We start from the raw sequence: 13,085 nt of genomic DNA, 5'->3' as shown, positions 1-13,085 counted from the left end.
TCTTTTCTTTACAATAAGGCTTTCAAATAAGTCATGGTTGTACGGCAGTGAAGCATTGGTGTTGAGCACTGATGTCATGCTGTCGTTGATGATGATGATGATGAATTTTTTTTTCTCTGATTGCCGTATTTTTGGACAAGTGATCCTTTTCGATAAGCACCTGCCGAATTTTATAATCTCACTAGTTCTAACCCACTAACTTTTTGACTCCACACACGACAGCTGTTTGTCCGTTTTTTTCTCAGTACATCCGTAGTGCCAGTTTGCTCGGCTACCCTCTGAGACAAGTCTAGTGATGGCAACCTGCGGAACTAGTGGTGCTTCCTACTTTTGTCATGCCTGTGGTCACGAAACCACTCCAATCGATCAGGTAAAACTTCTTCGTTCTAAACAAACCTCATTCAGGACAAGCTATGGCCTCAGTTGCTTTGCTCTCTCTGTATGTCTGATTTCGTTGAGGCCATTCCCGTGCGGTAAGCAAAAGTCGGAAATTTCCGCATAGTTTTTATTGCAGGCACTCTGGATGCTTATTCACTGGAATTTTTCCAGAAGTATGTCAGCCATTTTTACGTCTTGGAGTTCATCAGACTATTTCATCTCAAGTTTCCAGGGTCCAGGATGAAGCACAAAGAGAATCCTCTAGTAGGCCCACTGCCTGCAGATCAACTTCGATAGGTTTATTTGAAGCTCCCAGACCTCCTATACGTTCCAGCTCTCCTTCGATTCCGGAAAGGTTGTTTGTGCAGCTATGTGAGTCATTCCGCTAGATTGTTGCCTTGAATAATGTACACTTCTGATCGACAACGAACCTGATTCTCGCCTTAGAAGATCGTCTTCTTTTTAACTTTAACGAAGTGCGGAATAGATAATTTGAAGTATACATTTGTATTCCAGTCATGTGTTTGAAATTTTTAGTTAAAAGATGAAATGATTTCATTCTTCAGAACTTCCTGCCACCACCAACATAGAAATAATCTGTTCAGAAGGGAACTGTCACGAATCGCATGGATTCTTTACCTTAGAGGTCTTTCCTCGGTGATACACTTGATCCGTGACCGCTGTATGTGAACTACGTAACTGGGAAATGAGTGGCCTCGTATCATGTGCAACTGCAAGTTATATGGCATTCTCTCACCTCCGGCGGAATGGTGTAGGAATTCACTGCCGACCGGAAGATTCTGGGTTTTAGTCTCTAGGAATCTGTGATATACGCACTACTGGTGATTCCCAAAAACAGATGCGAGGTGTTTCGCGGCTCTCGAAATAAACAGAATAAAGTCTTAGTAGAAGTTCCTGGTAAGTTTTTCTAACCACTTCACTCTGTATATTTTATTCGTTGTTGGTAGTATGAAGAGATTTGTGTTTTTGTGGAGATTTCATCCTGTAAGTGAAGCCAATCTATGCTGAAAAGTCTAGAAGCACTGTACAGCCGTTTCATCCCTATTGGGGATAATCAGCAGTGCGCATCTCACGAAACTCCGGAGAGTCTTGAATCCGCGACCCCAATGCTAGAGTTTAACACAACCACTTGGCCACGTGCGGCTGATCAGCAGTGCGACTGGCTCGCACTTAGAAAGGATATAGCGCCGCTCGTCCTTCGATCACAGGATCCACATCACTCGGTCACATATGTTTACTGGCTCCTCGAACAACGTCCATTTTGTTTCTGGTTGAAACATCAGCATGGAACATACCAATATTGCGGATTTTCGAAATCCACCGAATGATAAGAAATATCTTTTCGGAATTCGATACAGTTTCAGTTTCTACACACGTTTCTACACGTATAACACAACATCTTGTTAACCACATCTAACTTTATCACCTCCCAATGTTTATCTCCTTGGCTGCTTCTCAAACTTTTACGTGCTGCTGTTCATTGGTGGTTATCATGTCTTGATTATTTGACACATGAGAAGCATCAGTTCATATTCGAATTATTAGTTTGAAGGAGAAATGTCTTCAGGCTTAGTCAACATCCAAATTTAGTTAACTATCTTTTTAATGTACTACTCATAAGGTTGCTGAAAATCCGTTGACAGCCCACGACCGGTTTCGCCCTTTTTGGGTCCCATCAGGTGGGCGCAGTCCCCGGGTTTCCGGGGAGGTGAGTCTCTCGAAAAACCCAGTTAGTTTGCAAATGAGTGTGTATTCGCTAATTTCGTGCAATTTGGTTTCAAGTAGAACAAGGTTGACGGAGTACGTGGTTATTACAGCTGACAATGATGATGATGGTCAGCTGTGGTTAAGTCGCACCTAGGGTATAGCGCCGCTCATCCTTCAATCACAGGATCCACATCACACGGTCACGCGTGTTGACTGGCTCCTCAAGCACCGAGCAGTAAGTCCACCTACAGGTTCACTAAATTTCCGGAATTTCTTTGATTTGTGTATCATCATCCCTTCGCTCACAGACCAGTCATGAGGGATGGCCTGAATAGTTTTAGTTGAGGCACCTGTCTTATTTGGGGAGCACCCTCTGTTGACCGCACCAGCAGGTAATATTGTGTGTACCTCGAATTTCACATCCCGGTTCTAGATGGAAGAGGATCCTGACCCACTGGGGCACTCAGTGTGGTCTTTGTGGGGAATTGGGCATGATCTGTGAAAGCTGATCTCCAGCCAAGTCTCAGTGGATCAGAGTGACGTAGTCTTTTTTGAAGTCTGTTGGGTGGGGGTAGACACTGCTTTGTTAGTTGCACTGGGATTTGCATAACTATCATAATAGAAGGATAACATGATATTTGAGTGTGTTGATTGAAAGGAACATCAAAAGTGAATGCTCGTGATTCGCTGCCTTAAAACACTGATATACTTGTCAGTTATCCTGGTAGATGAATTCGGTTAACCCGGATTCTTTCACTCATTTTGTGAGTTAGAATCTAGTAGTTTTGTCTTCTTTTTGAATGCTCAGCAAATGTTTGCAAACTTTTAATTAGAAGTTCATCAGTTGGAAGTTAATCAGTAAACTTCCTTGTGCTGAAAAGCGAAAAATACTGTAACACTGTCATTGTGATACGGAATCACTCGTTGGTTGGTTTGGCCTCCAAAGACGGACCCCATGCTCTAAATAAACAACTCTGTTCACTGTCAACAACGCTCTACTAAGACAGCCATAGCCTTATTCTGTTTATTAGGCGCGACTGCATAAAACGGTCAGCTTAGATTGACGTATGTTGGGTTTATTCGATGAAGTTTTTTAGATCTGCATTGAATCGACACACCTCGCTAAAATCCTGAACTTGATAAATACGACGTCCCTTGCGGGAATTGGTAACTATTTGGAGCAGGCAGTCGTACCCATAGTCCCATGGAATACTTCAACAGCTTATTAAACCAAGAATCTCTCCTTAAATCAAAGTAGGTGACTGTGTAAACCGGCAGATGGACGCGCGGTTCTGCAGTGAACAGCCTGAGTCCGGTGATCAAAGGGTTGCGTGTTTGATTCTTCCAAGTCCGTTTGGTTAGTCACGTTACGAAGTAGCCTCTTTTATCGGAGCTTTTCGATGTCCGGTTGGGCCTTTAAAGTCTAAAGCGTTTTTCTGGTGGACGGTACAAGAACAAAAACAAGCAGGAAGTCTTCCTCTGATGAACCACGGAACATGGTTAACAAACCAACTTTTCTTGTATCTCTTTCAGTTGCGAAGAATATTATGCGACGTTTGCACCGCATGCTCCGGACTACCCTTGGACCGGCTCCGGCTTCCAAACAACAGATGAGTAATTTGACCACTTTTGAGCTCAGCGTCTCGGAAGCCGCCTCCAGTGGACAGTGTGTGATTTGCCTTGAAGCATTCCAGCCGGCAACACTTTGTATAAAGCTACCATGTGAACACGTATATCACCATGATTGTGCGCAGCAGTGGTTGCTTCAGGTACGCGTATCTTTTGGGCGGTTCACATTTAGTTGAAAAACACCCATTCTGAAGCATGTTTATCCTCGCGGCGTAATATAATCTGACATACAATTACATCCGATAGAACTACCACGAAGAAAATTGGATAAGTGACTGGTCGTATATCTGCTTAGTTGGAGATTGTTTTGACTCAAGTTCAATCAAACTATTTTTTGTAGATGGGACGCATGTCTCCCTCGTACGCCTTCGCTTATGACGAATATACTGGTGTGTGTTGTCTATCCAACGGCAACCAAACTGGTTTTATGAAAAATGCTTGGAAGCGACTGAGAAGTTGTCGCTTTCGGAAAAGTTTAGGAGACCGACAAAATCCTTGTGAGTTTTGACGTCATCTCTGTACACAGACATCCCCAGGCCGGGTAATTTGGATGCAACCAAGAGGCTGACACACACGACACTTAAGGAACGGACGCAGCTGTTGTTGGACGAAGGGCATAAGAATGTTCTAGTCTTGAGCAGTTTTTTGGCACGGCTATTTACTCACAAGCACAAGGCCGTGCAATTGGCTTTCCAGTATCCACAGTTTTAGCTTATATTTATATGGAGGATTTTGAACAAATGGCTTTGGGTGGATATCATCCTCTGCCAAAGGACTTTCTGGCGTTATGTTGGTGACACCTTTGTTGTGACCAAACGTGATGAGGTGAACAAATTCTGCGAGTCTTAATAGTTTGATTCCTTGTATCAATTTTAGCATGGTGATAGAGCCCACCTCGGGCACACTACCCTTTCTGGACTGTATGACATAATAGTGGCGGGAATGTGAAAATTACGATCTGCCAGAAACCAACAGACCCGGGAACCGTTGCAAACCACTCATCAGCAAATTCAAAGTCTATGTATGCTAGTTTCGTCTCATCAATATTTAGCCGAATCAGAAGAGACCGACTGAACGACAACTCAAATCGAGGTTACCAACAGGGTTCAAGAAGCAGAATACTCCGTCAGTTTGATTAGGCGGTAACTAAGAAAGATATCGGCCCAGGTATCAAGACCTAGTAGGGAACGCATTGGTACACCAGTTATTCCATATAAAACAGGAACATCTGAGAAATACAATCATTTGCAAATCAATTTGGTTTTCACGACAGACTCAACTGAATCTCTCGTTTAGGATATTCTTCAACTGAATGCGTCGCACACAAGCCGCCTCATGTTTCAGTTGACACGATATTCGAGATATCGCAGTGTATTTTCATAAAGGAAACTACTCACAAGGTTGCCGAAGAGTTTTCGGTAATCTTGTGAGTAGTTTCCCTTATGAAAACAGTCCGATTTGGATTTAAGTAGAACATAAGGTTGACGCAAACTCGGGAACTGCGCCTACCTGATGAAGGCCTACCATGAAGGCCGGAACCGGTCGTGGGCTGTCGAAGAGTTTTCAGCAACCTTGTGAGTAGCTTCCTTTAGGAACATATGAGGTTATTCGAAAAGTCTTGAACGTGACCGAAATTCAAACAGCCTTTCAAAAGGGAAGAACTTTACGCTCAATTTTGGTGCCATTGAAAGATCCCCTCCCGATTGAAAGGATTAGTTAGGGACTCTGTGTATAGAATTAAATGCAAGGATTGCAGTGTCGTTTATAGGAGACAAACAGTCAGAGAACTATACACCAGAATTGGCAAAGGAATGCTGCACTGGAGGAGCGCTGGCCAAAGACTCGGACACAGAATAGACCTGGAGAATGTAGATGTCTTGGGACTGTAGTTCATGCCGCAGCGCATGATGACCGAATAATGGCATTCACCAGACATCACAGTATGATGAGCGGTCTTAGATAAGCCGAGTTGACACCTGACAGTTTGTAGTTGTCAGTGTACGTAGAATCATTAGCAAAAGGAGGTTGAAAGCCCGATTCGACCTTAGATCACAGAATCCCTCTTCCCTACATAATTATCTTTGTACTAGCTCATCTGCATAGACGGAAAAAGTGTACGCGACGTTCAGGGGGATCTTTACGGAAAGAAAACCGGGAGAACCAAACCCTAACTTGGGCCTAAATCCATCGGTTTTAACACTTGCCGACCCACCCTAAAAAATAAAATCCTTTAACCGGCACCTAACACCGATTTAGCTTGAATCAGCTGATTGGTTATACTTCGGCCCTCAATCTCGACCAACTTCGTAGCCTAGTCAATTGGTCGGACGAAGCTTTTGTATCAAAAGCGAAACGCTACCCAGTTTCCCAAAAACTTTTTAATGAAATTTTTAATGCAGTTGTTAACCAGGTTCATAGGCAACTTGCGTACCTATTTTTTAGGATTTCGAAAAATTTCAGTGCGATGGATTTTTCTTTTGTTTAAAAACGTCAGATATTATACAGCAGCGCGCCTTTGACGAGTTCACTTCTTTTGTATTGATCTAATTTCATCAATACCGCAGCATTCACCATCAACTCTCAATCACCGTCCATAAATTTTTTGCTAAATTTCATCCCGTCCCTTCATGTACGATACTGTGTGTTAACCAAAACGACCGAGTTTCCTGCCCACGGGTACCAAGTTGAGGCACCTGGATCCAGGCCACTGTCTATGCTCAGGATCTTAAAAAATTTCGGTGATTTCACTGTGCCTTGGTACTACGATAATTCTGGTCTATTAAGACAGAATATCTGGGATACGCACCATGCAGAAGCATTAGTAATTTGTATTTACCAGTATGCTTGCACCAATCGATCGCCACCTTTTCGACGTCCGTTAAGTTGAAGTTTTCGTTTTTTTACCACCACTAGCTACATCTACCTGAGGATATTTTGTTGGGGGATGGGAAGCTGATTGTCCGACAGATGTCCACTTGTATGTATGGGGTCTGGAAACGAACGGCTTCAGATTTTTCCCAGATGTACAAATTGTAACCTTTTCGTAAGTAATATGTATGTCGAACCGTAGTTGTACATTTTTATGTCTTAGACCGACAAGAATCACTGGCATTAATCGCTCTCAAGATCCGTCGACGTCGTTTGTATGAATCTCAATCGGGACCCATGAATTTCCTACCACGATTTTCCACCTGGCTGTGGTAGTGTTTTCGGAATACTTTTGGGAATTTAGTCTTTTTATTATTTTGAATTTGCACCGCAGCATCGTAAATCACCACCAGTAGGAATGATCACTTTATCGGTTAGGTTGGTGACTGTAGTCGAATAGAGAAGTCTCTCTGGAGGATCATTACCTTACCAATCCATTCGCCGGCATAATTCTGAGCGGATTTATGACATATTGCACATTCTTTTTCAGCATGGTCTGTGTCCTTTGTGCCGAAAAGACCTTGATGGGAATGTCATTCAGCTCAGTGACCAAAGTGATGATGATTTATTTTGAACGCGATCAACTGTTGATGCCGTGTTCCATCCTACTTGACGTTTTATTTCAAAAACTGCATTCATCGCTGTTTTTTGTACAGTAATTTATGACTTATTTAGCGGTGAAGGTATGTTGCATTTGTTACCAGAGATATTTATTGAAAAATCTCACAGCGCGATAGTTCGCTTTTGAATATCACTGGACGGTATCGACCGTGTATTGTTTTAGTGTTTGTCAACACACACGGGGACTCTGATCACGCCTTGTTAATTCTGGAATGACTAGTGCTATCCCGGTTTTATCTCGCCTCGTTTTGAGGGTTAAATCCACGCTCCTAGTACTGGTTACGTTCTTTATTTGAACCTTGACACCATGGAGTGTTCTGTCGACCCCCAAACCAACCGATAAATCAACCTAACTATTTTCTGGTTGTTTGAGCACCATCATGATCAAGTGCGACGCTGTTCGTTAGTTGTCTTTCCTTAAGTGGAGGAACGTTTCGCAATGACCAAGTCCGGATTAGTTTCGTTTCTTGTCAGATATCTTCACTTGCTCACCACGTTGATGTGTTTTGCTTGCTGGCTTTTGCTTTTCTTCTGGCGATTCAGATTCATCTTCAAAATGACGAGAACCTGTCGAATTGTCACTGTGCATGACGTATATCCCATTTTGATTCAGTTGTGTAATGCCGTTTCACGACCATTTGATGGTGTCTGTTTTCACTGGAAAGCCCCAAAGTAGTCTTGTCGAAATGGATAAGTTCATTATGAATCAATCATTCCATAAACGGAGGAGATTTCGTCAGTTTGGTGGTTTGTATTTTGGGAGACCCTAATGGGTTAACGGAATCAAGGAGATTTCTATCTCTTTAGGTCTTCAATCACGTTCTCTGTGCCGTTTTCCATAACTTTATCTTGTATCCTTGCGACCCAACAATCTACAAGTCCTATGTCAAAGGGTCTATTGAATTCGCAAGAATCGGGCTGGGTTTCGCTGTGGTCGGGGTTGTGTCGATCACATCTTCATTTTGCGACGGGTGCTAGAACTGTCAATCCTTCCGGTGACTAACATTGATCGTCTTTCTCGATCTCAGGTCTCTTTTTGACTCCGTTAATTATCAGAAAGTGGCGGTGTTTGTTGGTAATGAGTATCCCTTCTAAATTCGTACCTCTTATGAAGTTCTATGTCTCCTATGGGTGCGTACTTGTCTACAGCAAGTTATCTCCTGATGTCATCATATCCAATGGTTTTAGGCAAGGATGTCCTCTATCGCCCTTTCTCCTCAACCTCGTAATCGATATACTGTTTTTATCTTCTTTACTTACCTCTAACGCCTAAGTAAGCGAAACACTCCCGGTGCGTTCGCTCACGGACAGTGGTTTCACCGATGCGATTGCTCTCTGGATCAGGCCCTCTAGAAATGCCGACAGTTCACAGAAACTAGATAGTTCTGCTGCGCAGTTCGGCGTCTCCTTGCATCTGTAAAGTGTAAGGTGCTACTGCAAGATTGGGATGGATCGAACCCAAGCCTCATGCTGACGACTGGGCCGATCGATGTGGAAGATAATTTTGTCTATTTTTGGAAGTCATATAAGTCCCGGCGGACTGGTGAAAGACGAAACCACTTCCGGAATCGGGAAGGGCAGCGCAGCATTTGCTAACATCTGACGTTTATGGTGCCAAAGTGACATCAACTTGGCTGTCAAGGGTAGAGTGTATAATGCTACGGCCCGATCTATCCTACTTCATGGATCAGAGAGGTGTCCACTGTGTGCAGAACTTCGGATACTCTTTGTGTTTGACCATCGGTGCCTCCGAAGCATTGGGTGAGGCTGGTGAGAACGTTCGATCAGTAACGCTAAAGTCTGCCAGGTGGCCTTCAGGGAGGTTCGCTCTCCCTCGGTAGGTCAGCTGGTCACAGGGCACGTTGATTAGGTCATGAACTCCATATATCAGAGGACTGTTTGTCTCATGCAGCCCTGTTCGCCCGGCCTTGTGTCGGATGGAGGCCATTCAGGGACAGTCAGTTCATGACCTGTCAACGAAGCATGAAATTTCTTACCAGTCAACCGAGTAGCGCTGCTAAATGCCGTTTACCCGAATGGGGACCGCGGGACAAGACAAACCTTAAGAGACGGCTGTGTCACGAGTGTCATGTACTTATGTAAGAATTGAACAATTATTCTTACAAACGGCAGTTACAGAGTCCGAAAGATCACGAGGACATGACGGCGTAAACCAGACCGATCGGAACTATAATATTGCGATAGCGATCAACAATACTCTGTGTGAGAGTCCCATATAGTAATGTAACTTAAGGCCACTGACCGTATAATAATGTAAATAGTCCAGAACTTATTGTAGGTCGGATTCCCTTCAGAGGGAACTTCTCACATGGAATTGGCTGGTCCAGTGGGTGTTGCTTCTGGCGCATGCTTGATGAATCCAAGTGCATGTTTTGGTTTGATATGGATGTCAAGAAGGGTACTAATTAGTTGGAATTTATGCTAGTAGTTTGCAGTAGGTATATTCATTCGTTTTTGTAACGAGATTTTTTGATGTTCCCATTGGCATCCAGTGATAAGTTTCATAAAAAAGTTGGAGCCGGTTAGAGAAGCCATCTATTTTACTCATCATATTGAATGAGTTAAAGAGATGTGAAAAACCTCTCTATTCTTTCCGTAACTTTAATTCCGTTTTCCTGTACAGTGGTTCAAATTACATCTTCCTAGCATCAGTAGCATGCGAAAAATCAGATACAATATCCCTCTTCTGTTAATACCTCGAAAAAGTTAGGTAAATCTGGTTGCATCAGAGAGATGATCGTATTATGGGGAGGGGAAAAAGAGTGGCTGAAAGCCACCAAAATGTCTTACTAGTGAGGGAGACGCTACACAAGAGTCGTTAGATAGTTTTCATAGCAGGATAGTCTATTTATTATTACCCGGTACCTGGAGAAAATTAAAAACTGCTATTGTGTACATCACTCACATGGAATAACCGATCAAAAATGCGTAGGAGATATAGCTGGGGATCGATTTCGGGCGTCCAACATCCAATGTTTGGCAAATTGTGTGGGGAATGGAAATGTTCAACCGAACATCAGTCAAGTCTCACAAACTGACAGCGACAGGCTGGACAAGTGAGGTGCTAAATAGAAAGAAACAAGAATGCATTAGATTCCTACGCATGGAATGTGATTTGCTATCTCAGTAGGTGTAACACGCAGCGTCATGCAAATAGTTCCACTGATACAAATAAACTTGTTCCCGCGGGTCACATGCAAGATGCCATTGATTTCTTATGTAATAACGCATTTCCGGGATGAAATACCGTACTTGATACGTGTGCGTTGCGGGAGGCAGGGTAAGGGCGCATTTCACGTGGCCCAATTTTCATTTGGCGTGTTTCGCATCGACGAATACCCGGCACGTGCAAAGGGAGCTGTGATTTGCACTGTGTCATGAGTTCCCCCTACTGTCTTTCATCTAATGAAGTCAACTGGTTTTTCATTCGCACGGTATGGTTGTCAACACAGTTTCTAGCCTGAACACCTTCAGTGGTTTCTGCGCTTGGGTTTACACATGGCCGGGCTTGTTGGGAATACCGATCTGCAACTCGATGTAGAGCTCTGAGAGCCATCCATCCGCCGGTGAACGGTGCGAGTGTTTTATCCGATTAGTCCTCGATTTTAATGAAAGCCCAACAAGAACCAAGGCATGGAATTCACGGGGTGTTTATAGTAACGGTGTTGTCGAGTCCTTTATTGAAACTTATCAGATGGGTGAAGGGAAATTAGGCATGTGAGCCGTATGTTTTTAGTATCAGGCTGCTTAATTTATTATTATTGTCGTTGATAGATCATCTTCGAGGTTCTCCACTGGTACCAAGCTACCAGGTGATAAAACCAAAGTTGAAATTCTTCGGCTGTGTCGGAGGTTGAGATAGCCCAGGGGTTAAAGCGCGAATTTACTGACCGGAAGGTCATTGGTTCGAGATCGACTTCACCTGGGCAACCTGGAAGTATCCCAGCCCTCATGCTTCCTTCAGGTGTCATGGCAGCTAGACACCGAAAGGGTGCTACAAATAAACGATCATCCATATTGTGAGAACCATCTAGTGAGCGAATAGCCATCTGGTCAATAGTCTGACCAAACACCATGCCTCTGCTCACTCTACGTCCAGTTGATGAATCACAGTAGATTCAGAAACATGGTGTAGCTAAAGATCCTCATGCTTCCTCAGGTGTCATGGCAGCTAGACACCGAAAGGGTGCTACAAATAAACGATCATCCATATTGTGAGAACCATCTGGTGAGCGAATAGCCATCTGGTCAATAGTCTGACCAAACACCATGCCTCTGCTCACTCTACGTCCAGTTGATGAATCACAGTAGATTCAGAAACATGGTGTAGCTAAAGATCCTAACATATGCATGTCAAGCTATAAAAACACTTGTTTACAGGTGACGAGTGGGGTTCTGAAGATAGGCCCGAATCAGTGCTCTACATGGCACCACACTCACGTAGTCTTGATTTTTGTGGTGTGTCAAAAATTATCTAAAATTGATGTGAAAGCTTCTATCACGGCAGTGAATTTGGATTTCACACTCTCTATTTAGATGAAGTTTATCTAAGTGAAGATGAATTTTGCAACTCACAAAAAGCATGTTTTGACTCACGTCAGATGAAAATATACGATATTAAAATTTCAACCTAAACTTAAGGGGGTGTTTACAGCAGCCGTGTTACTTGATTTGAAGGAGCTGTTTTGTGAAAATTATGGAGAGTTTCACTTGATTTATGGGGTATGTTTCTTGATTTGGGCGCTTGATGAATGAATTTCGGTTGCGGGGTCATCTGGTAGAACAAATGAGGTGTCCAGCTGATATGTTCAGGTTGCTCATTCACATTTCGGCCAACAAATACTTTTCTTAGTTACTAACATTCTGTCCAGATTTTACTTTTCTATTCAAGTTTACAGCCTATGCGTGCATGCTGAGATGCCCAAATGCATACGTGGTTAAAAACCTCGATTTCTCATCACACAAAACGAGAATGTTTGACCGCATCCCCGCCTTTCGCATCAAAAGGTCCGTTAATTTTGAGTATATACGCTGATCAGAAGACCAATTCATTTGTATCATCTTGTGCGGTGCAATGGCCGTATTGACATTCTGCAGTGCTTTTTTATACCATCAAGAAGTATACTAGCCTATCATGAGACCATATCCTTCGTTCCTATCTACCTGCTTGTCGCTTCCCATGTTCTGCCTGCCTGTTACAATGCTGCGGAAGTGGGTTTACTACCATCACTTCAGATGAAACACACAGGAAACGATTCTATCCATTCAACTATCTAGATTAGAGACTCAGTTGGGTTCTCTGATCCGTTCTGCCTTAAACTCCTTCAGGCCTACACTGACGCTGTCCCATTTTAATATTCATCTTGTCAGTGCGCATCCACACAAGAAAGGGAGTTGTGACCCATTCAGCTAATTAGAGACTCAGTTGGGTTCTCTGATCCGTTCTGCCTTAAACTCCTTCAGGCCTACACTGACGCTGTCCCATTTTAATATAATATTTGTCAGTGCGCATCCACACAAGAAAGGGAGTTGTGACGGATCTCATTTATCAAAGTTCCTACTTTATATATATATATATATATATATATATATATATATATATATAGCGAACCTCAAACTCGTCGTGAACACTAACATCTGCCGCTATGGTAATGGAAGACGTAGGATGTGTGAAGGAACAGGAATCATTGAACAAAATTTGGTAACTGTAGTCCATTAATTATCAAGCTGCATTTAAAAAAATAACCTAGCAACGATACTTCATACGATTTTCGCACATC

At 43.1% G+C, this 13,085-nt stretch overlaps 2 protein-coding genes across 2 annotated transcripts in view; one reads left to right on the top strand and one right to left on the bottom strand.

The window, feature by feature from the left end:
* Positions 1-295: 295 nt before the first annotated feature.
* On the top strand, positions 296-7,397 carry T265_00355 (hypothetical protein; the record flags this gene model as incomplete). Its single annotated transcript, XM_009164100.1, has 5 exons — positions 296-370; positions 406-473; positions 515-750; positions 3,640-3,875; positions 7,154-7,397. The coding sequence occupies 5 exons, from the start codon at positions 296-298 to the stop codon at positions 7,235-7,237; spliced, it is 699 nt and encodes a 232-aa protein (XP_009162364.1).
* A 2,425-nt stretch (positions 7,398-9,822) lies between these two features.
* T265_00354 (hypothetical protein) overlaps positions 9,823-13,085 on the bottom strand; it is a gene marked incomplete at both ends in the record, with an annotated part of 27,644 nt that continues 24,381 nt past the window's right edge. Inside the window, one exon of the mRNA XM_009164099.1 lies at positions 9,823-10,369. The remainder of the gene's footprint in view (positions 10,370-13,085) is intronic.

Source organism: Opisthorchis viverrini (genome assembly GCF_000715545.1).
Source record: "Opisthorchis viverrini unplaced genomic scaffold opera_v5_3, whole genome shotgun sequence".
NCBI classification, from domain to species: Eukaryota; Metazoa; Platyhelminthes; class Trematoda; order Opisthorchiida; family Opisthorchiidae; genus Opisthorchis; species Opisthorchis viverrini.
This window is presented reverse-complemented; position numbering and strand designations above follow the sequence as displayed.